This window comes from Microtus ochrogaster, linkage group LG8 (assembly GCF_000317375.1).
Source record: "Microtus ochrogaster isolate Prairie Vole_2 linkage group LG8, MicOch1.0, whole genome shotgun sequence".
NCBI classification, from domain to species: Eukaryota; Metazoa; Chordata; class Mammalia; order Rodentia; family Cricetidae; genus Microtus; species Microtus ochrogaster.
In genome coordinates this window covers 21,224,466-21,250,130 of record NC_022033.1, presented here as the reverse complement: position 1 = coordinate 21,250,130, position 25,665 = coordinate 21,224,466, and the positions used below count along the sequence as shown (strand labels likewise).

Here is a 25,665-nt window from a genome sequence, read left to right as displayed (position 1 = left end):
CCCTCATCAGTTCTGACCACATCACCTTGAGACACCCCTCCTTTACTATTCTACATCTACATTATAACTTCTGTTTGCCTCAGAGGACCTGAATAGCAATGGAACCACTTGTGACAAGAATCAAGAGAAATAGCACACATTTAATTAATTTTCACAGTTGAAAAAGATCTGTATGAGCTACAGTTGATTAGTAAAGAAAAAAGAAGAAAACTGCTGTTTAGACATAAGTTGTGAATGTGGTTAATGATTCTGAGGTGATTTCCTGAGGCTTTCATCATAGATTCTTTAAAAGATTTTTCTCAGGCAAAACCAAGACCCAAAGGAAACCCTGGTTATGGCTCAGCTTACCCTAGGACACAGCTGTTCTAGTGGAGAGCATTAATAACTTAGCACCAATAACTGCATTTAGTGACTATGTTGGTCTGACATTTGTTCTGCTCTTCAAGGATATCTAAGAAGCTGTCCTGGTTAGTTTTTTAACCAACCTGAGTTCCCTGGGAATGGGAACCTCAACTGAGAAAATGGCTCCAAGAGACTGCCTGCAGGCAAGACTATAGGGCAATTTCTTGATTAATGACTGCTGTGGAAGGGCTCTGTCACTATGGCTGTTGTCTTCTCTGGGTTGTACAAGACAGTAGGTTGAGGCAGCCATGGGCAACAAGGCATTAAGCTGTGTTCTTACACGGCCTCTGCTTCAGTTCCTGCCTCCAGGTTCATATCTTGAGTTTCTACTTTGACTTTTCCTGATGATGGACTATAAGATGTAAGATGAAATAAACCTTTCCCTCCCCAAGTTGCTCTTGGTCATGTCCTTTATCCCAGCAATAGAAAACAAACTAAGACAGAAGCCTCAGGCAAGTTGGGCCATTTTTGACTTCTCACATCACAGTTCCTATGCTTCAGGTCTTCTTGTTCGTGTGTGTGTGTGTGTGTGTGGTATGGTGTATGTGTGTGGGGTGTGTGGTGTGGTGTTTGTGTGGTGTGTGTGTGCGTGTTGGAATCTGAAGATTGGACCTAGGGTCTTGTATATGCTAGGCAATCACTCTACTACTAAACTATATCCCTAGTCAGTTTTTCTTTATAACACAGAAATTCCATATATCCAAAACTAGTGACAATCGTATGACCTTAACAAACACCTGCCATCATTCTACTTCTATCAGATCTCAACAAACGTTATATTTTACAGTGCCAGAAGACATTAAAGCTTCACTCGAAATATCAGGACTTTTAGGGAGGCTATTTTTTATGCAAGATGAGTTACTTTTGGCAGCAACAGAAGGAAAAAAATCAAAACCACTGTATTTCTACATTGGTAAAATAAGGTTTAAGCTTTATTATCATTCAGATACATTAAAAAAGAAAGTATTTTAAATGAAGGCTCCAAAGACAGGCAAACTGGAACACAACAGTATAGGACTTCATAATAAAAAGAAAAGAAGAGATATAGCTTTTTGTAGTTGATTTTCAGGGCTGAGGACTGAACCCAGGGCCTCACACATATCAGGCAAGAGCTCTGCCACTGAGTTATAGCAGCAGCTCCAATATAAAATAATAATAACTGCCAGGCGGTGGTGGCACACGCCTTTAATCCCAGCACTCGGGAGGCAGAGGCAGGTGGATCTCTGTGAGTTCGAGGCCAGCCTGGTCTACAAGGGCTAGTTCCAGGACAGGCTCCAAAGCCACAGAAAAACCCTGTCTCGAAAAACAAAAAAACAAACAAACAAAAAAACAAACAAACAATAGTAGTAGATGTTGTTCTGGGGGTGCGAGTATTGCACAGTGCACTTGTGGAAATTAAAGGACAACATTAAGGAGTCAATTCTCTCCTTCTAGCTTTCTGAGGCAGGGTTTCTCTTGCTTTTTTTGCCATACTGTACACTCTAGGCAAGCTAGACTGTGAGCTTCTAGATTATCCTGTCTTGATGTAGGAGTGATGGGATTATAGACATATACCATCGCATCTGGACTTTCTTTCTAAAATTTTTATTACATTTGCATATCTATACTTTTATGTGTAAATAAATTTAGATTTATGCATTTATGGGGTAGGAGCAGGCATGCCATGGCACGTACATGCAAGTTGGAAGACAACCTGTAAGAGTTTGGTCTCTCCTGCTATCCAGTGGGTTCTGGAAATTGAACTCAGGTTGTCAACCTTGGCAGTAAGCATCTTTATCTGCTAAACCATCTTTCTGGCTGCTTATGGCTTTCTTAAAAAATGGGTTTTAACCCATTATGGCAGTGGTGGCATACGCCTTTCATCCCAGCACTCCGGAGGCAGAGGCAGGTGGATCTCTGTGAGTTCAAGGCCAGCCTGGTCTACAAGAGCTAGTTCCAGGAGAGGCTCCAAAGATACAGAGGAACCCTGTCTCGGGGGTGGGGAGAGGGCTGAACTCAAGTTATCAGGCAGTAAGTACCTTTCTCCACTGAACCATCTCACTGGCCCCTTGCTAGCTTATTATTGTGTGGGTCTTGCATACCACAAAATACATTCAAAGGTCAGACGACAGCTTTGTGGTGCTGGTCTCTCCCTGTACCTTATGCAGGTTCCAGAGATTGAACTCAGGCTATCAGGCTTATGTTGCAAGTGGCTTTGCACACTGGGCTATTTTACTGGTCCTGCTAGACTATTTTTAAGCCTTAATATTTGTGGTGGTTTGAAAAAAAATGGCTCCCAAAGGGAGTGGCACTATTAGGAGGTGTGGCCTTAATAGAAGAAGTGTGTTACTTTGGAGGTGGGCTTTGAGGACTCATATATGCTCAAGCTACTACCAGTGAGACAGGTCTCTTCCTGTTGCCTGCAAGTCAAGATATAGGACACTCAGCTACTTCTCCAGCACCATGTTTGCCTGCATACCACCATATCCCACCATGATAATAATGGACTAAACCTATGCAAATGTAAGCCACCCTGATTAAATGTTCTTCTTTTATAAGAGTTGCCCTGGTCATGGTGTCTCTTCACAGCAATAGAAACCCTAAGACAGAAGTTGGTACCAGGAGGGAGTTATGATTGTGAAAAGCCTAACCATACTTTAGTTTGAAGGAATTTGGACTTTGGGAGTTAGGGTTGGGAAGCAGTGGAATGCTTCAAGCACTGCTTCATGGGTTATACCAGTAGGAACATGGAAGACAGTGGTGCTAAGAGTGATTTGAACTATTGGAGGCTGCTCAAGAGGTTTCAGAGGAGAAGAATTTTAGTATGTTGCCTAGAAATCGTTCTTATGATATTTTGGTGACTGCTTTTTGCCCTTGCTGGAGGTGAAAGTTAAGAGTTTTGGATTAATTCTTTGGCAGAGGAAATCTCAAAACAGTCTAGTCCTGGGATAGACTCTGTTGTACAGTTACTAGTGTTAATTCCAATGAAGACATATAATGAAAAGGAGCAAGGAAAAATATTTGAGGAGAAAGGGAACACCAGGAAGTGGAATGGAGCTAAATCCTGTATTCAAGCAGATAAACAGATTAAGAAATAGAATAAAGGGAATGATGACCTCAGGGCAAAAATCTCACCCAGCTAAATTTCCGTCTTGTGGAAAGCTTAGAGCCTGGTGTGGTGCACACCTTTAAACCCAGTGCTGGGAAGGCAGAGGCTGGTGGATCTCTGCGTTGGAGGACAACCTGGTCTACAGATCCATTTCAGGACAGCCAAACTTATGCAGGGAAGGACAGAAAGCTGTTGAAGATGTAACTGAATGAGAAGGCCAAGTTCTAGTCCCAACAAGTACCAGAAGTTGGCAGCTTTGGCTACATGGTTCTGGCTTTAGAGTCAAGGATAGAAGAAAGGTATTATGGAACTTTCCTTCACGACTAAGAAGAGCAGCTGAGGCCAAACGTGTGAAGGCCTAGAGAGGCCATTGCATCAGTCTGTAAAGTTGAAGTCTGAATTGTCTTGGAGATGTTGGAGATGCCGAGTCATGGGATATGTGCCAAGGAAAGCTGCTACAAGGGGGTAGAACCAGCCCAAGAGAGAGAAGTGTGTTACAGTTAACAAAGCTGAACAGAGCTAAAGAGCTGAAGAGTGTGAGACATGGAGATGCAGAGTTTGGAGTGTGCCCAGCTGGTTTTCAGTCTTGCTTTGGCCCAGTATTTCCTCACTATGCTCCCCTCCCTACATTTTGGAATGGTAATGTATATCCCGTGCCATTACATATTGGAAGTATATGACCTGCTTTTTGATTTTGATTTAACAGGAGATCACAGTTAAGAAACAACATGAATCTCAGAAGAGACTTTGATCTTTAGAATTTAAATAAGTTTGAGACTGTCATAGACTATGGGGACTTTTGAAGTTGGACTGAATGCATTTTTCCATTATGATATGGCTTCAAGTCTTTGGGCGCCAGGGAGTGGAATGTGGTAGTTTGAAAGAGAATAGTTCCCAAAGGGAGTGGCACTCTTAGGAGATATTGTCTTATTGAGTAGGTGTGGCCTTGTTGGAAGAAGTATATCACTGTGGAGGAGGGCCTTGAGGTCTTATATTTGCTCAAGCTACTTCCAGTGAGACAGGCCACTTTCTGTTGCCTGCAAGTCAAGATGTAGGGCACTCAGATACTTCTCCAGCACCATGTTTGCCTGCATGCCACCATGTTCCACCATAAAAATAATAAGACTAAATCTCTGCAAATGTAAGCCACCCCAATTAAATTTTCTTCCTTTATAAGAGTTGCCCTGGTCATGGTGTCTCTTCACAGCAATAGAAATCCTAAGACAATCTTAAAATTAATTACACTTAAATTTATATTTATACTTACATATGAAAACAGTAGTTGCCAAGAATGAGCAAGGCCCTGGATTCCATCCCCAGCTCTGGGGTAAAGGAGTACTCGTGCATGCACATGCACACGTGCGCACACACACATATACATGCAAGCATACACACACAAACACACAAGTAAAACAGAAGAATAGATGGTTTAAATTTACCAACTTTGGTATCTGATGAAGGCAAGTGCTTCCATGCTTTCAGATAGGAGTGTACACATACTATTTCTGAAATGCATTGCACTGAGTCCCCCATCACTCTTTCTCAATGATATCCTTCTAGGTAAATTAGATCAAAAGCAATCAACTCTAACTAACTAAGCTAGAACCCAAACCATAACTAAAGTCAGATTAAATAAAAAATCTAAACTCGATTTTGACTGACCCTATTGTCACAAAGTATCAAAAGTTCTGAAGACTTTTTGAATTTGAGTAAAAATGATGCCCGTGCACACTAGGCTGGTTCGATCATACACACAAAGAACCAGCTGGAACCAGGATTCAAGAACAGTGCTATCAACCTTCCCTTGCACAGCAAGCCTCATCTAACCTGCCACATAACCTCAGCTTTAAGGACAAGTTGTCAGTTCTGGACTTACCTGAGGATAAATAACTAATGGATTTGGGAGGAGCCAATTTTTCAGTGCCATTTACTCTATGACCTCACCCAGAAAATAGGAACAAGATCACATTTGTCTAATAGATACTCTATCATAGGAGACCAATAATTATGACAGTCCTGATTTCCTGATGTAAAAGCTATGTTTTTTTAAATTTCCCCATACAAGGGCTGAATAGACTGTTTTTTCCTTTTGATGTTAATGCTATAAAGGCTGTACTTAACATAAAGTACATATTGGAAATAACTCTTTGTTGATGGATATGCAGGATGGCTGAGTACTGGAAAGAAGGAGTACGGTTTGAAGTGCCATCCTTGCTGTTAGTATCCTCTGAGTTGACTTTATGTTGTTGCGATGGCAACAAATTCCAGAGTGAGACAGCCAGGCTGTGTGGGCTTATCAGGTTCCCTATATATCCATGTGTGTTCCTTTCTTAGATTGCTTTCCAGGCTAGTTAACAGATAAAGTAGGTGGATTGGAATGGCTGGCTCATTTTCTTAGTTTTCAAATTGGCAATAGTAGATTATGAAGAACAGTACCATGTAGGAAAATACTGAGTCAGGATAAATTTTGCATTTCCAAACATAAAGCCAAGAAAAATTTTCATTTTGTATTAATAATAATTTGCTTTTTGATTTAGGTAACAATTTTGCTATTATGATGACTCTTCTCCAAACTGCCTATCACCTATTTTATCTGCAGCCTGGTGACAACCTTCCATCACCGGTGACAAGTGAGGTCTCTGACATTCTTTGAGAAAAGATCTCAGTCACAAAGAGACAGCTCAACCAAGTAACCTACAGTCATTAGGCAGGCATTTTTTTGAACATGGTAGCAAATCATTTTAAATAAACTTGATCCAATGACTAAAAGAACACTAGTGAGTCACAATTTGTATGATGAGCACACTTCTAGCTAGGTGTAGTGGCTCATGCCTGTAAACCCAGAACTTGGGAGGCTGAAGCAGGAGGCACTGTCATGAGTTCAAGGCCAGCCTTGGCTACAGTCCCTGCTTCAACAAAAGAAAACAAAATACAAACAACAACAATACAAGATCTACGTCTCCAAGACCACTGGCACAGGGAGGGAGGCATTGTAGGGACCCTGTACAGAGCCTCTTTGGTGCTTGTACAGTCCTTACCTGGCAGTCAAAGTCCTGGAAGTTTCGTGTGCCATTCTGTCAATGGAAGGCAGAAAACAGAGTCAGTTTCCCCAAATGTGCAGTAAATTTAGCTCACAGTGAAAGCAGTGCACGTGCAGACTCCTGGCTCTCACAAACTAAAATGATTCTCATTGAAAGGCTTTGGAGAGAGGGTGGGTGTTTGCGATGCTACTGCAGGCTCCATTTTCAGAGGTGAGATTAACATGAGTTAAAGCCTAGTTATCCAGCAAACCCAGTTGTATTGTGCCGTGTGTGGAAAGAAAGAAGTAAGGATGCATACAAAGAGGGTGAAACATGAACCACAGCCTAAAGCTCATCCTCAACACACATGGGAAGTACCTCAACAAAAAGGCAGTGAGGCCAAGTGACAGTGGTGGAGAATAGAAAAAAGGTTCCCAGATCTAGAAAGACAAGGCCAAGAAATGAAGATTTCAAATCTAACCTTAGTTAGATTTCTTCTTTAAGAAAAGCAACATTGGGAAGATGGCTCACCAGTTAAGAAAGCATACTGCACCAGGCATGCCTTTAATCCTAGTACTTGGGAGGTAGAGGCAAGTGGACCTCTGAGTTTGAGACCAGCCTAATCTATAGAGCGAGTTTCAGGACAGCTAGGGCTACACAAAGAAACCCTATCTCAAAAAACCAAAAGAATGCACACTGCTCTTGCAGAGGACATGAGTTCAGTTCTGGCACTCTTGTGGGACAGCTCACAACTAACTATAACATGCATAGGAATAGAAGTAAATCTTAATTAAAAAAGAAAAGCAATGTTGGGGGTTGGAGAGATGCTGCAGCTGTTAAGAGCACCTGCTGTCTTGTAGAAGATCCAGGTTAGGTGGCTCATAACCACCTGTAACTCCAGTTCCAAGAGATCCAAAGCCTTCTGGCTTCTGTGGGTATTGCACATATATAGATAGGCTTACACACATAGACATAAATAAAAATTAATGAAATTTTTCTAAAAAGCAATGTTACTGGAGGAAAAAATGAAACAGTTTTTTAATATGCTAAAATATTAATTATATCCTATGAAATTGCTGATAAGAAAAAAAGAGGAAAAAAATCACTGGATCATTTAAAAAGTACAACATACCTAAAAGCTCCAAATGAAATTCACCAAGTTCCTAAAAAGGGATTATATGACAGTAATGCTCGAGGGAACCAATGGAATGATTCAGAGCACGTCTGCAGTGTTTAAACTGCCAAAGTTGAAAGAGTACAACAAGGGGAACGGGACGTAGTTAGAAAAAAGAAAAACCCTCTGATTTGTCATAATGTATACAAGCCCCTCCCTGAAAAGCTCCATTAGCTAGACTGTTATATAATAGTACATGTATTCATCACCCCAAAAGCTTCCAGAAGGCAAATAAGTGCCTTTCTCAACACTGCCTTTCCAGATACCCAACTGCTCAAGCCCATCTTAGGAACAGCTCTTCTCTAAGCCAGAGGCACAGCTCAGCACTAGAGCACTGCCTTAGTATGTTCAAGGCCCTGAGTTTGATTCCCAGCACTAGAAAATACCCATTCTTCCTGATCCCACCACTTCCTAGCTGGCAAGACAGAACAGAGGTTGAGGCATAGCCTAGGGGTACATATACCAAAAGAAACAAACTACCCTGCCCAGGAGAGGAGCTAGTAGAACCAGCTGGGGTAATCTGGATCAATGCAATCCAATATGATAGCCATCAGTCACATGAACAATTCAAGTTGTGCACGCATATATGCAACTTTTTTTGCATTGTTTTAAATTTTGTTTTGTGAAACAGGATCTATATGTAGTCCAGACTTGCCTTGAGTGCTGTGCCTCTTACCTCCTGAGTGCTGAGAATACAGGTGTATGGAATACACCTTGCTATTAGATTTTAAGTTATTTATTTTTAAAGAAATCAAGTTTCTCAGCTGCATTAGCCATATCTAGTGCCCATGTTACTGGGCAGCAAATACACACAACACTTCCACTATTGCAGAAATGTCTGTATGATGCTGTCTGATGACCTTTTGAACAAGTCAGATTCTAGATAAATAGCCTTGGGTTTTCTAAGATGGATACAGCAAAGCCACAGCAGATCAACAACCACTGAGAAAGTACAGATGCCACAAATAACAAACAAGGACAGAGAACCAAGGCTAGTCTGGGCATCATTCTTGACTCAAAACTGGAGAAATAATTTTAAAATCTGATACGGTTACAGCACGGAAAGACAGTGGTGATAACCACAGATGAGATGGGAGAGCACATTCCAAGGAAGGCAGCTGCTATAAGCAAAAAGATATCATAGTGTTGTATGCCTCCTACTAGTCCCACAATATACAGATAAGAACCTCTTCAGAGAAGCCACTGCATTTAATTTCCAGTAAGACTATGAAAGACCAAAGGAAGAGTCCTCGCACAGACTAAAGTAGATGGTTTCAGTAAGACATAAGTGACCAACAAGTGAGTTCTTTGATTTATACAGTAAGCAAGACAATTTTTAAAAAATTAAGCCAGGCTTATGCCTATTGTCCTATTCTTTAGAGACTGAGGCAGGATTTCTGAAAGTTCAAGGTCAGTTTGAACTAGATCGTGAGATCTATCCCAGCCTGGATATACTTTAAGGCTTTGCCTCAAAACAAACAAACAAAACCAAAAACACCCAAACAAAGATTAAAAGTAAAATATCAAACATTAACCACCATCTATCTCTGCATAGAGACTATGAGTGATGTAATTTCCTTAATGCTTTTCTACCATAAGCATGTGTGTTTTCCTTTCATAATACCAAACAAAAAGGATTTGCACAAAAAAGGTAGGTTTAAAGATGGGTCATATTAGGGCTTCAGTCCTACAGTGTTCCTAAAGGCTCCTTTAGGGATTATTTTAAAAGATTAAAGGAAAATCACGCTAATCTGACTAGACTCTCTGAGAGCTGATGTCACTGGGTACATGACTTCAGTGTCCTTGTGATCACATGATAGCAACCACAAGGCAACTAAGAACTGGTCAAAGAAAGAGGGAAAGTATGTATAAATAAAACAACTTAGAAGGGAGAAACAGTAATCACTAGAGAGAAGACAGCTGCATCCTTCCAATATTATATCATATCGAGAAATGTAAAAAAAATGGGGCTGGAGAGCTGACTCAGCGGTTGAGAGCACTGGCTATTCTTCCAAAGGTCCTGGTTCCTAGCACACACTTGGTGGCTCACAACCATCTGTAACACTTGTTCCTGGAGATCTGACAACCTCTTCTGACCTCTGTAGACACCAGGAATGTATATGATACTCATATATACATGCATGCAGGCAAAACAAGTATAAGAAGTTCTGAGAGGCAGAAGGCAATGGCCACAATGTAAAGAAAGATGAGCTAATAAGACCTTGAAAGCAATACCCAAAAGCGACCAGGGAATCCACCAGTTCTGTGAGTTTGTAGCAGGGAGGGGGCCTATGTCTGACTCACCATCTATTCTTGGTCCTGACACTCAGCAAGTGCAAGACTGTCACCTTGAAGAGGTTATGAACACCCCAAAAGAAACATAGGGTTTGAGGCAGACAAGAATACCAAAGAGGGAAGGAACTGAAGTGGGGATAGAAAGTTGTTACAACAACAAAATTTTTTGGAAATAAATTGATCTAAAAAACAAAAGTAAACAAAAATGGACTCCCAAGTGTGGTGGCATACCCATAATACACCTTCTATGGGTCACTAAGGCAGGACAATTACAAATTACAGGCCAGCCTAGGCAACTTAGAAGATTTTTTTTTTCCTCAGGATAAAAATTTTCTAAAAGGGACCATGGCTGGAGATGTAGCTCTGTGATAACAAGCTTGGGTAACACACCAAAAGCCCTTGGTTCCATCCTTAGGGGCAAAAAAACTAAACAACAAAAAACCTTCCAGAGAGAAGAAAAACAAGACATCTCTCCTTAAAAAAAAAAAACAAAAAAAAAACTCCCAACAGAAAGCAAAATGAAAATGGGTTCAAATAAGTCCCTCCCCAAATACCTAATAACTCATGTGTCTTTAACTGAGTAAGATAAACAATTAATATAAGTTAATAATCAGTGTTGTTTCAAAGCTTAGCAATAGGGTCTTGCTATATAGCTTAGGCTGGCCTCAAATTTATGATTCTTTTGCTTTAGCCTCCAGCCAACCATTTTTTGAGGAGAAATATGTTCAAGCTGATAATCCAAAATAAGAATAAAAATTCTAGGGGGGGCTGGAGAGATGGCTCAGTGGTTAAGAGTATTGACTGTTCTTCCAGAGGACCCGGGTTCAATTCCCAGCACCACAGGGCAGCTCACAACTGTCTGAAGATCCAGTTGCAGGGGATCTGACACCTTTACACCAATGCACATAAAAAATAAAGTTAAATAAACCATAAAAAATATTTAAAAAAGAATGAAAATTCTATATGTATGTATTTTAAGCATCTCTATCAATCATTATTTCCCAAAACAATAACAGACTTCCTAAATAAAACCACAGGGTATAGATGCTAGGACAAGACTGTCTTCTGTAATCAAGTACTGCCCGTCAACTTTGAAACTGACACCTACACTACACACTATTATGCTAATGTTATAGGTCACAGACTCCTGCATTAAAAATTCCTTTGGCACTCTGATAGGCTGTGGCTATGGCTTGGGTTCACCTCACAATCCAGTCACCCAGTCTGTTGTGGTGGCATTAATACCTGCTTGGGAACCCACTCCCTGCCCCAGTCTCTTTCAGGTCATTTCTGATAACAGCTGTGACAATTGCCTCAGCATACGAAGATATACACACCCTCTCGTTCACACCACAATAGCATCTCAGAATATTTTCTGATGAAAACGTGATTTTAACTGCAGACTTCGGGTGGGACAATGTTAGAGATTGAATCCAGGGCCTTATACATACAAGATGTGGGATGTGGGATCTACTATCAAGCTACCCCTACACACTTTTTTTTTTTTGTCAGAGCACACTTTATCTCCTGGTTCCCAAAAACTCAGACTAGACAGTGATCATGTCCTCACTGGCTCACTGGCCAGGGTCAACAGTGACAGAAGCAGGGGCATCCCTAAACCCTCCTCTACTGAATTCCATGTTGTCTCTTATTTCCCTGAGCCAGATTCTAGGGCCTCATTTTTCCTAGAATTTTTTCATAATCTCAGATTCTAAGCAAGTGACACCACCCACAATGAGGCTTGACCATCGTAAGTAAATACTGCAGGCTCACCAGGGGCTATTGGAACTCAGGGACTGCGTGCCCTATTACACTCACTGTACCTACTCTTCCAGCCCCTTCCTGACATGACACTCCAGCTACCCAGACTTTTACCAGTAATCCACCAAGTAAGCCAGACCCTCTGGAAACATTTATTAAAATTTAAAAATGTAATTTTATTATTGTACGTGTGCGAATTGTTGGAGGAGGAGGAACCTGTGTACCACTGTAGTACGTGGAGGTCAGAGGACAAAGGGCAGTTGGTTCTCTCCTTTCACCTTTACATAGGTTTTAGGGATCTAATTCAGGTCATCAGGCTTACACAACATGTCCTGCTAAGGCTGAGCCTCCTAATCTCCTATCCCACATCCCACTCTGCACACAACCTTTATAAAAGTGACCCTGACACAAACTCCTCTATTTCAACTCTCCTAGAGCTTACAAATATGTTGCTCCCAGGGGCTGGGCTGGAGAGATGGCTCAGCAGTTAAGAGTGCTGGCTGCTTTTCCAGAGGTTCAGGTTCAGTTCCTAATACCCACATGGCAGCTCACAAGCATCTCTAACTACAGTTCCAGGGGGATCCAATGCCATCTTCTGGTCTCTGTGGGCATCAGGCACACAAGTGGTGCATAGACATACATGCAGGCAAAACAACCATGTCGATAAAAAAATAATTTTTTAAAAGTTGATCCCAGGACAGGCTCCAAAGCCACAGAGAAACCCTGTCTCAAAAAACCAAAAAAAAAAAAGTTGATCCCAGAGTTCTCCCTCTTATAATTCTTACATCCTCCCCTTTCCCTTCGCTTACACACCTGGCCATTAGTAGTAGAAAAACAAACCTTAAACCTTCAACTACAGTATGAGTATGTGTTATTTCACAATTTACTATAATAACCAAAGCAAAGCAAATAGTTTGCTTCCATTCAGCCCCTTGGGTATTTACTCCCCTTCCCGATATACCATCAACCGTCCAGAAGACAGCTGTGGCTTCCTGTTTGTTTTTTGTTTTTGTTTTCAGACCTGGCTTCTGGCTTTTACTAGGTTCTATAGTATCTAAAGCAAATAGGCAGACTAGAAGACAGGGATAATGAAGTAGGAGACCTGCTGGGTGAGGTGGCGCAACAACTAACAAGCAGCAGCAGCAGCAGCAGATGGCAGGAAAAGCATCGGACCCCCAAATCAAGGTCAAAGTTAAAAGTTAAAGGTCTAGACTGAGCTCTAATATTTTAATAGATACTGATTTTGGACAGGGTATACACCTCATCTGTAAAACAGGTGATTATTTGTTTAGCAAGAACCTAGGAGAATAATATAATAATTTGTTGTTTGTTTGGTTGTTTGGGACTCTCTTCATAGCCCTGGATTGTCCTGGAGTCACTACGTAGGCCAGGCTGAATCCACAGAGACCCACTTGCCTCTGCCTCCCAAGTACTGGGATTAAAGGTGTGCACCACTCTGCCCGGTTGGAGAATAATAAAATATTTGTAAAAATACTCTGAAAACAGCTAAACATTTTTTGAAACAGTCTTATGTAGCGCTATGTGGTGATAATTTGTGCTATAAAAAATAAAGCGTGCCTGAGGATCAGAGTGTGGAGAGAGCCACTAATTAGCCACAGAGTTCAGATAATGGTGGCACACACCTTTAATCCCAGCACTTGGGGGCAGAGGAAGAAGGAGCTCTGTGAGTTCAAGGACATCCTGGGCTACACTAGATCGTTCCAGTCTAAAAGAGAAACAGGGCCAAGTGGTGGTGGCTCACACCTTTAATGCCAGAAATTGGGAGTCACACGCCTTTAATCCCTGCACTAGGGAGATGAGACAGGAAAGGATGTGGCTGGGTGGAGAGAGGAATATAAGGCAAGAGGAGACGTGAGGATTCATGGGGAGAGGAGCGTGACCACTTTGGTCTGAGAATTCGGTACAGGTAAAAGATCTCTCTAGTGGCTGGCTCCTTTACTTTCTGATCTTTTAGCTTTCACCCCGATATCTGACTCTGGGTTTTTATCGTTAAGACCAGTTAGATTTGCACTACAGTTCTGGCTAGCCTGGAACTCACTATGCAACCCAGAATAACCTTGGATTCTTGACAACCTTCTTGACTCTGCCTCCCAAGCACTAGGATCTCAGAGGTATGCTACTATGCCTGGGTTTTCTTTTTCTTTTAAGACAGGATCTTGCTATGTATTCTAGGACTTGGTGTTCTCTTATCTCAGCTTTCTAAGCACTGGTATTATATAGTCTGTACCACCACACTTATAATGCTATTTGAGAAAAAAAACCTAAACACTCATATATCTATACAATTCTGTTCTGGTGGTTAGTTCTTTTCATCACTGGAGCCAAAATAAACATGGCAAATCCACCCACTTCTTGACAATTCCGAGCTATAGACAAAATTACAGGCATACTAAAATAAAATGGAAGAACACCATGAGTGATGAGACAAGTTAACAAAAGTGTCTCTTAAAATAAATGGAAAATGCTTCCTTATGGTCACCCAGGACACGCTTCTCTACAGTAGGGTTGGTCTGCATTCTCTTTAGTTTCCTGAAGCATAAAAGGGTTTAGCAAATGATAAAGAAAAAGATGGGGTAAAATAATATACATCTCTAGGCTGCTCCTTAAAGGGACAAGAGAAATCACACAAAGTCTACATGGTTACGACAGTGGGCAGAACATTTCAAAACAGGAAAGAATTGGGTTTCAGTCCCAGCTCTACCACTTACTGACTTGGAAGCTGGCCTGTCAATCAGATTACTTTTATTTGCTAAGTGAAGATTAATACTACTTCAAAGGGATAATCTGAGCACTAAGAGAGAATGTATGTAAAGCACTTGACACATAAAACGTACTTCATAAAAAATAATAGCTGGACAGGTCATACCCCACAAAAAATGAAGAAAAGGAGTAAGGGAAGAAAGAGAAGAAGAGAGGGAAGGAAGTCAAAGCAACAACAAAACTGTCTATGAGATCTACCCATTTAAACCCAGGGGCCTTCTCTTAATGCCAGTAATTGTCTGTTATCCAAGGACTTTGCACCCCAGAAGATATTTAGCAATATCTGGAGACTTTTTAGTTGCCACCACTAGAGGAGAGGTAGTAGCATATAGTGGATACAGGCCAAAGTTCCTATTAAACATTCTACAATGCCACAGAATAGTGTCCCAAAGAATATCTAGTCTAGAACAACATCAGTGCCAAGACGAAGAAATCCTGCAAGCATTATTTGGAACTCAATCTAGAGAGGTACTTTCTTTCTTAGCATTGGCAATATGGAAATGCATCTATCTGTGCTCTCTACCTCACCAAGCTACCTAGAGCATCAAATAAAATGGTGGGAATGGATAAGAGGCATTTCCTCATCATTTCCTTTTACATCATACACAAAAGTACCAATTTACTGAGCTAAGCTGGCATTGTTCAAATACCAGGGAATACTTGCGATCAGTGAAGATAGGAGGGTAAGAGGTAGGGCTCTTTGGGGATGCCACTATTCAAAGGGAACTCTGGTCTACTGAGTCTGGACATGGGACTTTCATGAATAGTAAACGGGACATGAACATGTCTCAAGGAGAGGAAGATGCAAGATGGAATGTGGGAAGTGGATGGGAACAGAACAAGCATATCAAAGAGGAACTGACAGATGTTAGGGAGCAAGACTTTGCTTGGTGTCAGTCTATCTGGGTCACAATGAAATAACACAGATAGGAAGACTTACAACAACAGAAGTTAGTTCTTCACAGCTCTGGAAGCTACAAAATTTCAGATCAAGATTGTGGCTCAGTTCAGTTTCTGATGAGGGCTCTTCCTGCTTCACAGCTAACTGCTTTCTCACTAGGCCTCATCTGGTAACAGGGAGAGGCCACCAACCCTATCAGATTAGGCTATGTGCTTCTGCCCTTACTGAACTTCAATCACTCCTGTAAAGGTCTGTCTTAGTTTTGTACTGTTGCTATAATAAAAACACCTAACAAAAGCAGCTTAGGAAAGAATAGTTTTGTTTTAGCTCACAAACTGGGTTGTTCATTATAATGGGATGTCAAGGAACCTGAAGTAGCTCTCACAGCTGGTCAAGAGCAGAGAAAGCGTGAGAACTTACATGCTTGCAGTGCTGGGCTTGCTTTCTCCTTTTTCACATAGTCCAGGACTCAAACCCAGAGACTGTGCTGCTTACTTCTAGGCTGTCTTCCCACATTGTTTAGTATAATCAAGACAAGCGCCCACAGTCATGCCCACAGGCCAACCTAGTTTAGATAATCAATCCCTCATTGCCTTCCCAGGTAAGTATACATCACATCAAGCTGACAATTAAAACAAACCATTACAAGGCCTCCTTTCCAAAAGTCACATGTGGTGGGGATTTTTTTTTGGGGGGGGGGGTTTCGAGACAGGGTTTCTCTGTGGTTTTGGAGCCTGTCCTGGAACTAGCTCTTATAGACCAGGCTGGTCTCGAACTCACAGAGATCGGGAGGCCTGCCTCTGCCTCCCGAGTGCTGGGATTAATGTGGTGGGGATTTGAAGTTTCTGTGTGTAAAGTTGGGGGCAACACAGTTCACTCTGTAATGTTAAGACACACATCAGACTCAGCTGAAGCATTCTGTGACCTTAGAGAGGCTCAGACATTAATCCAGGGATTTTCTTTCTTTTTTACAAATTATGTATATGTGCCTTTGTGGGAGTATGTGCATGAGCATACAGGTGTTCATGGAGGCCAGAAAAAGGCATCAGATCTACTGGAGCTGGAGCTACAGGCAGTTTGTGAGCTGCCCAACCTGGATGATAGGAACCCAACTCATATCCTCTGCAAGAGCAATATACATTCTTTACCGCTGAGCCATCTGTTCAGCCCCAACTCAGTGCTTTTCTATAGACATGGGCACCACCCCTTTCCTTCTTCAGCTGCCCTTTCTGTGATATACACAGACCATTAACTTCTGTATTTACATGCCTCCTCAGTAATCTTGTGGCTTTTTAGGGCCAGGGAGGAGCATTTACTTGTGTCTCAGTCTTTAAGATCTGAAGTCAATCAGGTCATGTGCTTCTAACATTGGTGAATCAAAATCAATTGTAGTCCAATCTCAATCTTGGGAGCTTTTTAAAATGTTGAACAGGCAAGACATGGCATAAATGAGAATCCAGAGTTCAGTCTGAATTGTCTCAAAACAATACCTAAGATGGTGGGGGTAAGTAGCTTAGTGGATGAAAACTTGCACAAGCATGTACAAGATCTTTGGTTCAATCCTTGGTATGAACAAAACAACTAAACTATATCCCAGACCAGTCCAGTGAAGTACCAGAAAAGAGGGATGACTCAGGATCAATGATGTTTACATCTCCACAGGTAATCCCAACAAGAAGCCAAAGCTGACACCTACTGACCACAGTCTTTACCCCTCAGACTGGTCTGGAGTGGTATCTGGGACCTTCATTTTCAAACAGTCCCTTACCTGATTCTGATGGTTTGTTAGCAAGCCTGAGGCAGGTTATTTAATTACTGAAGCCAAATGCTCTGCTTCCTCCTGCCCTGAGAATATTCATTTCTATAGCCAGACATGAGCTTTACAGCTGTAGGTTTTAGCTCCTTCCTCCTTTTCACAGCACACTATTTTAGGTACAATCTTCCATATACATAGAAAGATGGTATTTAATGGATAGAGATTTCTGCAAACATGTTGGGGGGTGTGCAGCCAAAGTCAAGAGGGTGTTAAAAAATACAGACTGCCAAAGAAGAGAATACAAAGTCTAGTTAAAGTCAAAGGAAGGGTGTGACAGACAGAAGAAGTCACAGGGATGAGTACAGGACTGGCAGGATGCCATATAATTCAGTAGAAATATAAGTCAGCAGAGCTAGATGTTATCAAGGGCTTTCCTTTGGACAGAGAAAGATAATTAGCAACATCTTTTGGTGCTCTTACCCTTTCCTACCCATTCACCCTATCCATACACTCTCTCAATTCTTTCCTCTAAGGATGTTATGGACTCACACCAAGCTATAAAGTAATTTGACAGACTAGGACAATAAACCAAAAGAATAGTGTAGGAAAGAGTTTCTGATGTGTACACTGAACAGGGAGGGCAAGAGAGATCTGCTTGTCTTAATGTTTGATTCCTCACATCATGACTTGCATTTGCTGAGTCCTAGTGGCTGTCAACTATGCTATTCATCATGAAATTCTCTAATGCTAAGATAAAAATGAGGTATACTCTGCCGGGCAATGGTAGTGCACACCTTTAATCCCAGTACTAAGGAGGCTGAGGCAGGTGGATCTCTGTTGGGAGCTGTGAACCCCCAGATCCTGAATTTCTTGTAAACAACTTGTTTTTCCTCTACTCTTCGAGACAGCCTGCAGCTGCTCTGAGCACAAGACCCTCAGGAGTTCCTGATGGCACGGGAGTGGTTTCTGGTGGGTTTGGCTGGGCCGTGGCTATCAGTTAAGGATCCTTATATAAACTCCCCCTGGACACAATAAGGGTGACATTCCTGTTTCCTGTGTCTCTCTCTGTCTGTGAGTCTTTGTGTGTTCCAATCTCCAGCTCCTTGCCTGGTTCACAAACTGTATGGTGGCGCATAGAGCGCAGATGGGCGTGGTGCGCTGCAGATCTCTGAGTTTGAGGCCAACCTAGTCCATACAGTGAGTTCCAGGACAGCCAGGGCTAACAGAGAAACCCTATATCAAACAACTAACACCTTTGTCACCAAAAAAATAAGATATACTACTGACATCTACCCCTGATGAAATGGTGATACTGATCAAAAGGTCACATTGTAGACTCAACAAACTTTTGAGAGAGCATTGCATCCTGTATCTATCACTAGCCATGCATGTTAAAATCTCCTTATAGACACTAAAAGTCAAAGCATTTGGATCCCAAATCAATTGCCACCTTCAGACTTTCTATTTAAATTAGCCATATTATTTTTTCCCTTTCAGATCTCTATAAAGTAGAAAAACTTCAAAAAAATGACTGAATATTCCCATGGAAAAGAAAAGAAAAAGTGAGGGAGACATCAAAGAGTAGGAGACATCAAAGAAATAAGTTTTTACAAATATTCCCACCATTAAAAATCAAGCTAAGTGTTCTACTAGTATTCTGATGATATAAGAAATTAATAGCAGAAGAAAACCATCTGTATATATTTTAGCTAAAGCAAAACAGTCTTTACCTTATCGTTTAGAAGTGGTTTGATCTCTGTGAGTTGAACATCCTGAAGTTCATCCATGAGGATGGCTCAGAGTAGACACGTCTCAGGAATGAACCAGTAACTCTGGAACAGAAGAGAAAGAAGAGAAGACAGATTCTCAAGCTGGTGTTGAAAACATAACATTATCCATTCAGATGCTGGAATTTGCTCTATGTATATCATGAACTGCACAGGGTGCAGCAAACACACAGGGAGGCAGAAAGACTTTCAAATGGCCTATGTTATTCTTCCCTTAAGGTATTCATACCTTTCCACAGCTTCCCACCCCCCTCCCTCACCCGGAGTATGAGTAGGATCTGTTTCTTGCTTTTGACTAACAGAATGAGGGAAATGTAACAGAAGGTAATGCACACGAATATTTTCAGGAGTTACATTACAAAATATCTTAACATCTGTCTTGCTGAAAGACACTCTGCCCTGTTAGCTTTGTTGAGCCAGTTGACATGCTGGCCATGTGGCAGGGAACTAAGGGTGGTTTCTCTTAAGCTAGCAAGGAGGGAAAAAAGGACAGAGAGCAACTAAGACCCTAGGATCAGTATCTCTACAAGAAACCGAATACTGCCAACAACCACATGATTCTGGAAACAGATTCTTCCCCAGTGGAGACTCAGCTGAAAGGTAAACCAAACTGACACCTTGTTTGCAGCCTTACAAAGGATCCATGAAGTCTTGAGATAACAAAGGTGTGTTGCTTTAGGTTACTAAGTCTGTAGTATATTTTATTTTATTTTTTTAAAACGTTTATTTATTTATTATGTATACAATATTCTGTCTGTGTGTATAGCTGCAGGCCAGAAGAGGGTACCAGACCTCATTACAGATGGTTGTGAGCCACCATGTGGATGCTGGGAATTGAATTCAGAACCTTTAGAAGAGCAGGCAATGCTCTTAACCTCTGAGGCATCTCTCCAGTCCCTGTGGTATATTTTAATGAAGAAACAACAAATACCCTTTTTACTCATTCAGTATAAATCTTGGTTCCTAAAGATGGGTAAGAGAACAATATCCTTAAACTATGCTCTGGAAGCAACAATGTGGAGAGTGGGTTAAGGAAGGTAACAACTCAAAGTTAATGATGTAGAATAGGACTCTATTAATAATGACAATGAACAAACAACTTTTTTTCTGAGGAATCTAAGTATGGATAGGAAGATAGTTACTGACCTCTGAGATGACCTTCTATGAGTCCCAATATTCCTGATTCTTGATATTCACACTTACTTATATCCCACTCAAATAAATCAAGAATGACCTACATTACTAGTAGAACATATGAGAAGTGCCAGGCAGTGATGGTGCACACCTGTAATCTCAGCACTCGGGAGGCAGAGGTAGGCAGATCTCTGAGTTCAAGGCCAGCCTGGTCTACAAGAGCTAGTTCTAGGACAGCTAGGGCTGTTAAACAGAGAAACTCTGTCTTGAAAAACAAAAAACAAAACCAAAAAACCCAAAATGAAACAAAACAAAGAACATAAGAGAATTAATAAAATGTGACTTTTAGAGTTTCATTACATGGACATTATAGTTTCTGTGATGTTGCCAAGGAAGAAAACCAGTATATTGTGAGGGCACACACAGACCTCTGGAGGTCCATGTGGAGGAGATTAGCACACCAGTACCAACCTGCTAGCCATGTGAGTGATCTTGCAAATGAATCTCAAAGCTACAGTCAAGAATTTAGATGTCTAAGTCATAGAAACATCTGACAGCAACCACATGAGACATTGGCCAGAACCACTCTGCCAAGTCTGTTTCTGTGTTCCTGGCCCACAGAAACTATAAAAGATAATAAATAACTTTGTTTTGAAGTGATATGTTATATAGCAACAGGTAACTAGTAAAGAGAGAACAGACTGTGGAGTTCAAAGAAAAGAAGCTGGCTAGAGGGAGGTAAGGTAGCTAGCCAGAAAGCGTTCCTTCGCCCCACTATACAGACATGGATAGACTGCAAACACTGGATACTGCAGGCACAAGATTCTCATCGACTTCAAAGCTCCAGACTTTCTTCCTTCTGTCTTGTCCCTGGACCCATCAAGTCAGGAAAAATGTTAATTCAATAAGTTTGGGATGTAGATACTCAGCACCACTTAGTGGGGACCTATTGTGCAAAACACTGGGAAAGATCAGAAGAGAATGAGAGCAGAGATGACAATGGTCTATAAGTTGATAAGTAACAATAAGAGACAGAGTTCCAAGTGGAAGCAATTGCTTCTAATTGGTGAGAATTAAGAAGGCCTCAGACCCATGATGGAATTAGATCTGATTAAACCCACTGTGAACTAAAATCAGACAAATGATTGACTACTGCTCTGCTACTAAACACCACAGCTTAGCAATGCAGTACACTGCAGTGTATCTGCTGCTGTTCCCCATGCTCACATGACTGGTGCTGAGGTTTGCTGCCTCTGTCCAGCATGACAAGAGCCCAAGGGACAGACAGAAACTCAAAGCTCAGAAGGTGTAGCTACTTTTCTAGCACAATGTGTCCCTGGGTTTAATCTCCAGCTCTGAAAAAAATTTGCCTGAGATTTTCTCAATTTGTGTTTATTAATCATACAATAATCTGTGGTTGTCTTTCACTTGGACTTTATATGATCATTCAGACCAAGTGAAAATAATAGAATAATGAAAAGATACTTTACGTACAGGTCTTCCATCTAAAGATAAACATTTTACCACCACTAGCAAGGCAGAGACAGGAAAACTGAAAGTTTGACACCATCCTAGGCTTCACAGGAAGGACCTGTCTCAAAATAAACACCGATTTTAATTTGTTCCCATGATGTTCTTTTTTTTTTTTTCCATGTAAAACGGTGATTTCCTGACATTGTGTTTTCCATGTTACCTGCTTGATTTCCTAGTTCAATTCACTCACAAGAAAGCACAGAGTGGGTCTGTCAGGGAACCTCAGGTTCAAAACCAAGACATCCACTTACTGCCCCCCTGCATTTTTTGTTTATTTTCCAAGACAGGGTTTCATATAGTCCAGGCTAGCCCCAGACTTGTTAAGTACCTGAGGCTGTCTTTGAACTACTCATCGTCCTGCTTCTAAGTGGTGGGACTACAGGCAAGTACCACCATGCCTGCCCATCTCCTGCTTCTACAATAAGAGAAAATGAGATGTCTGTGCCAGTATACACTACGAACTACAGAAGACTGTCCCCCTAGCTGGGCAGACTAAGGGAGGAATGCTGGAGCTGTTCCAGGGTTATTTAGAAATTGGCAAGAAGACAGGAGCATTTACCTTCCATATATGACGGGACCTAGTACATTCTTTCTTCTCAGTTCCTGCCATCTTGAGCCTTTGCCAGTGAGCAGTTTTATAATATCTATAAGAAGACTAAGATCACATGGTGGAAAACTCCATCTCCAGATCCCTCCGCTGCACAGACTGGCTCCCTCCTGGGGATCTGCGGCCCGCAGTTCCGGGATCTGCTGCCAAGGTCCCATCCTGGCACAAAAAGGTACTGATATTTTCAAAAGACTGGTAAAGAGTTCATAAACTACAGTAGGCAACAAATGTTTGACTTCATCCTAGTCTTAAGAGGAAGTCAGAAGAATTATAAAATCCAGGCGCCTTCAACTAAAGGAAAAGGAAAGGGGCAAAAGTAGGCACCAATTCCATGCCAAGTGTTCTTCTCTAAGCATCCTATGTTTAACTCTCACATCAGTCTTCACAGGAAGGCATCTTCGTTTACTTCATAAATGAGAAGTTTAGGCTTGGACCAGTTTTCTGAAATTCTGCGTGTAAGAAATAAGGAAACGACTTCTTTTTTTCTTTCTCCACTATATAATAATGTCTATACCAGGCCCCACCAGCTGGTTATGGAAATTTGGATCAGTTCCTTCCTCTCCACCCACATGGTGGCACGCCTTGAGGTAAAGTCGGTAGAAGTCTAAAGTAATCCTATACATACCAACAATGACTCAGAGCCCTTGGAAATGGAGGTTTGAGTCATCACACCAGGGTAAGAACTCACTCTCTCAGTAGCTAATTAAGGGCAAGGAGACTATGAAATAAGTCAGGAATTAAATTCCAGCTATTTCTTGGTAGCCAGTTTTAGAAACAAGGGCTACTTCTTCTTAAAATAGTGTGCTTCAACCTTTAATGTACACTCTACTGGGCTTTTCTCAGTTTTGAGGGATAACAGTCTTGTGCATGATCCATCACTAAGGACTGGAGATCACCTGAGATGAGGCTGAAGGAGCATCACTAACATCTTCACTAGAGATGGTGAGATGGAAAAGACTCTATTATTTTCATCCTGTCATCTTCCAAAAAGAATATAGTCAGTATTCCTTATATAATAAACTGTATGGATTTTAAAAAGACTCCACAGGACAGATCAACTAGAAGAACACACCAGGAAGAACGGTTTTAGGGACTCAGCTGAAAGACAGCAGTCTGTCAAGCAGCTGGAACTGCAGATGTAAGGAGTAAAGGATGGACTAGGAACGCTCAGTGGTAGAGCACCGGGCTGACAGACACAGGGTCTGCACCTCAGCACCACTAAAAAATAAGCATAAAATAACATAGAAATTAAAAGTTGATTTTAAAATAGAACAAGGTCATGGAAGAGACAGGTTTTTGTCAAAGTTTCTGGTTAGGGAGATAAAAGAATGATGACCCAATGAATGGAGATGGGGGAACTGAAAAAAAAAAGACATTAATGAAAAATTTCAATTAAAGTCAGGAACAGAGAGACCTGAGTTCAAGAAAGAGTGAGATTTAGTGAAATGAATCCACAGGTCCTTCAGAAGGACAAGTGAGTGATGAGAGTAGAACCATTGGCAAATAAAGGAAACCTTCAAAGGCGCTGGAGGAAAAGCAGAAACACAGCATCAAAGAAGTCAGGGAAAGAGGTTTACACAAGGGAAGAAAACTGTCCAGTGTTGAAAAGGGAGGGAAGAAGCTGAGGAGTGAAAGGGCCTTTATCTTCTTGCAGGGAACAGTAAGGCTATCAAAACCTAGGGAGAGTCAGGCGTGCTGTAATACCAGCACTAGAGAGGCTGAAGCAGGAGGATGCTGGGAGCTTAAGATCAGCTGAGACTATATAAAAATATTGTCTCAGAAACAAAAACAAAGAAATTTAGGAAGAAGTTCAGTCACCTTTTCTGAAAAGCCCAGGACTCTGTGGATCATATTTTGGAAAGTTGGAAACTGTTGCTTCTAAACTGAAGAGCGAGAGAAAATGCTACTAGAAGGCCTGGAGACACACAGCAAGCACTAGAAAAAGAAAGGTCTTTAAAGAGCTCCAAGACTTGAGGCTGTTAACTAGTGCAGCAAATCTCTGAAAAGAAACTAGAAAGGCACAGAAGCTCTGCTGAGTGTCAGTGAGGCTACTAGGTCTCTGCAGAGCACACTGGTCTAAGCACGTTGAACCAGCTCATGGTGGTTATCCAGCATGTGTGAGGCACAGCTTCCATTCCTAGCATCACAAGTAAAGTCCAGAGATGAAAAAGCCATGCCTTTTCCACTCAGAAAGTAGAAGCCTGGGGCATTTCCAGTCAGAGAGAATCCATAAGGACATCAGGGTGTACTTCAGACCTAGGCAGGCTCATAACTGGTTGGGTGACGCTGGGCAAAACATTTTTCCTGTCAGGGTCTCAGTTTCTCTTTCTGTAAAGGAAAGAAGTTGGGAAGAATAATCTTTCTGGGTCCTGGACAGGACTGACATTCTGACTTCTCTATAAATGAGATACTTCATATTTTCCTCGGGGTAAGGACTCACCTTATATTTCATAGTTTACTGGAATTCTAAGAGGTCAACCAAGTAGCAGCCTAGTATGAATCAAGAACTTGGTAAAAGTCACTCAGCAAAGAAGAAGGCAGGTACATTTGGTCTGACTCAAAGGGACATGGGAGTCTGTGCTGTGAAATTTTCAGTGCTTAAAAACATTTTTTTAAGGCAGAAATAAAGTCCTGTCTAATTCCATAGCATTCTTCCGTGACCAAGGTAATTTGTTATCTTTGGCTCTGTCTGGACATACTGATAGCAAGATACTCATTTGTATTCTAGGGACAAAGTCAATCACTTGGTTTTGGCAAGATTGCAGACAGATTACCAGAACAGAATGCAGGAAGCAAACACAAGGCACACGAAAGGAGAATGAACTGGAAGGAGCCAGCTGCAGCTAATCCTGAAGCAGTTATAGCAAAAAGAGGCAGGAAGCACACACAGGATTGGCCAGAGCACGGGAATAGCATGCAGACTCATGCATTCATTCTCTCTCCCCTGGTAGCTCAGTGGATTATCACAGTGAAAAGTAGAGGTACTGGAATCGTTGCTATTACAAAGATGAAAAAACTGAGGCTTAAGAAGACAAACAGATCAACTAAACTACTGCCACCAATAAATGGCTCAGCTGGAATTGAAACTCAAGTTTTCCGAGTGCAGACGTTGACTCTATGTCGGGTCTCACACACTGCTTCACTGATCATCGCAGACAAAGACAGTGTTGGGAGATGTACTCTATACACTACCATGTTTATTTAGTAATATCCCAGACATTTACAACTAGATGGCAATAGCACTATCCTCCAATAGCTTTACCAAACAAAACTGCCTCCATTCAATGCCAAACAACCTCTGTAGGGCATATTCATTCAGTTATGAAAACTACCCTCACTGGGGGATGGCAGCACACACCTTTAATCCCAGCATTTAGGAGATGGAGGCAGACAAATCTCTGAGTTTGGGGCCAGCCTGGTTTACAG

The 25,665-nt window shown here is 41.5% G+C and overlaps 1 protein-coding gene and 1 non-coding gene across 4 annotated transcripts in view; both read right to left on the bottom strand.

The window, feature by feature from the left end:
- The window catches only part of Ndrg3 (NDRG family member 3), a 67,276-nt gene that overhangs the window by 28,391 nt on the left and 13,220 nt on the right, over window positions 1-25,665 (bottom strand). For 2 of the 3 annotated variants that reach the window (XM_005363033.2, XM_005363034.2), the window contains exons 2-3: window positions 18,909-19,010; window positions 6,529-6,564 (exon numbers count right to left, since the gene is read on the bottom strand). In XM_005363033.2, coding sequence (XP_005363090.1) covers window positions 6,529-6,564; window positions 18,909-18,965 — 93 coding nt within the window. In that variant the 5' untranslated portion in view covers window positions 18,966-19,010. The remainder of the gene's footprint in view (window positions 1-6,528; window positions 6,565-18,908; window positions 19,011-25,665) is intronic. The other variant, XM_026787131.1, reaches the window with a different exon arrangement.
- Window positions 11,472-11,555, bottom strand: LOC113457863. The gene has a single exon (XR_003378351.1).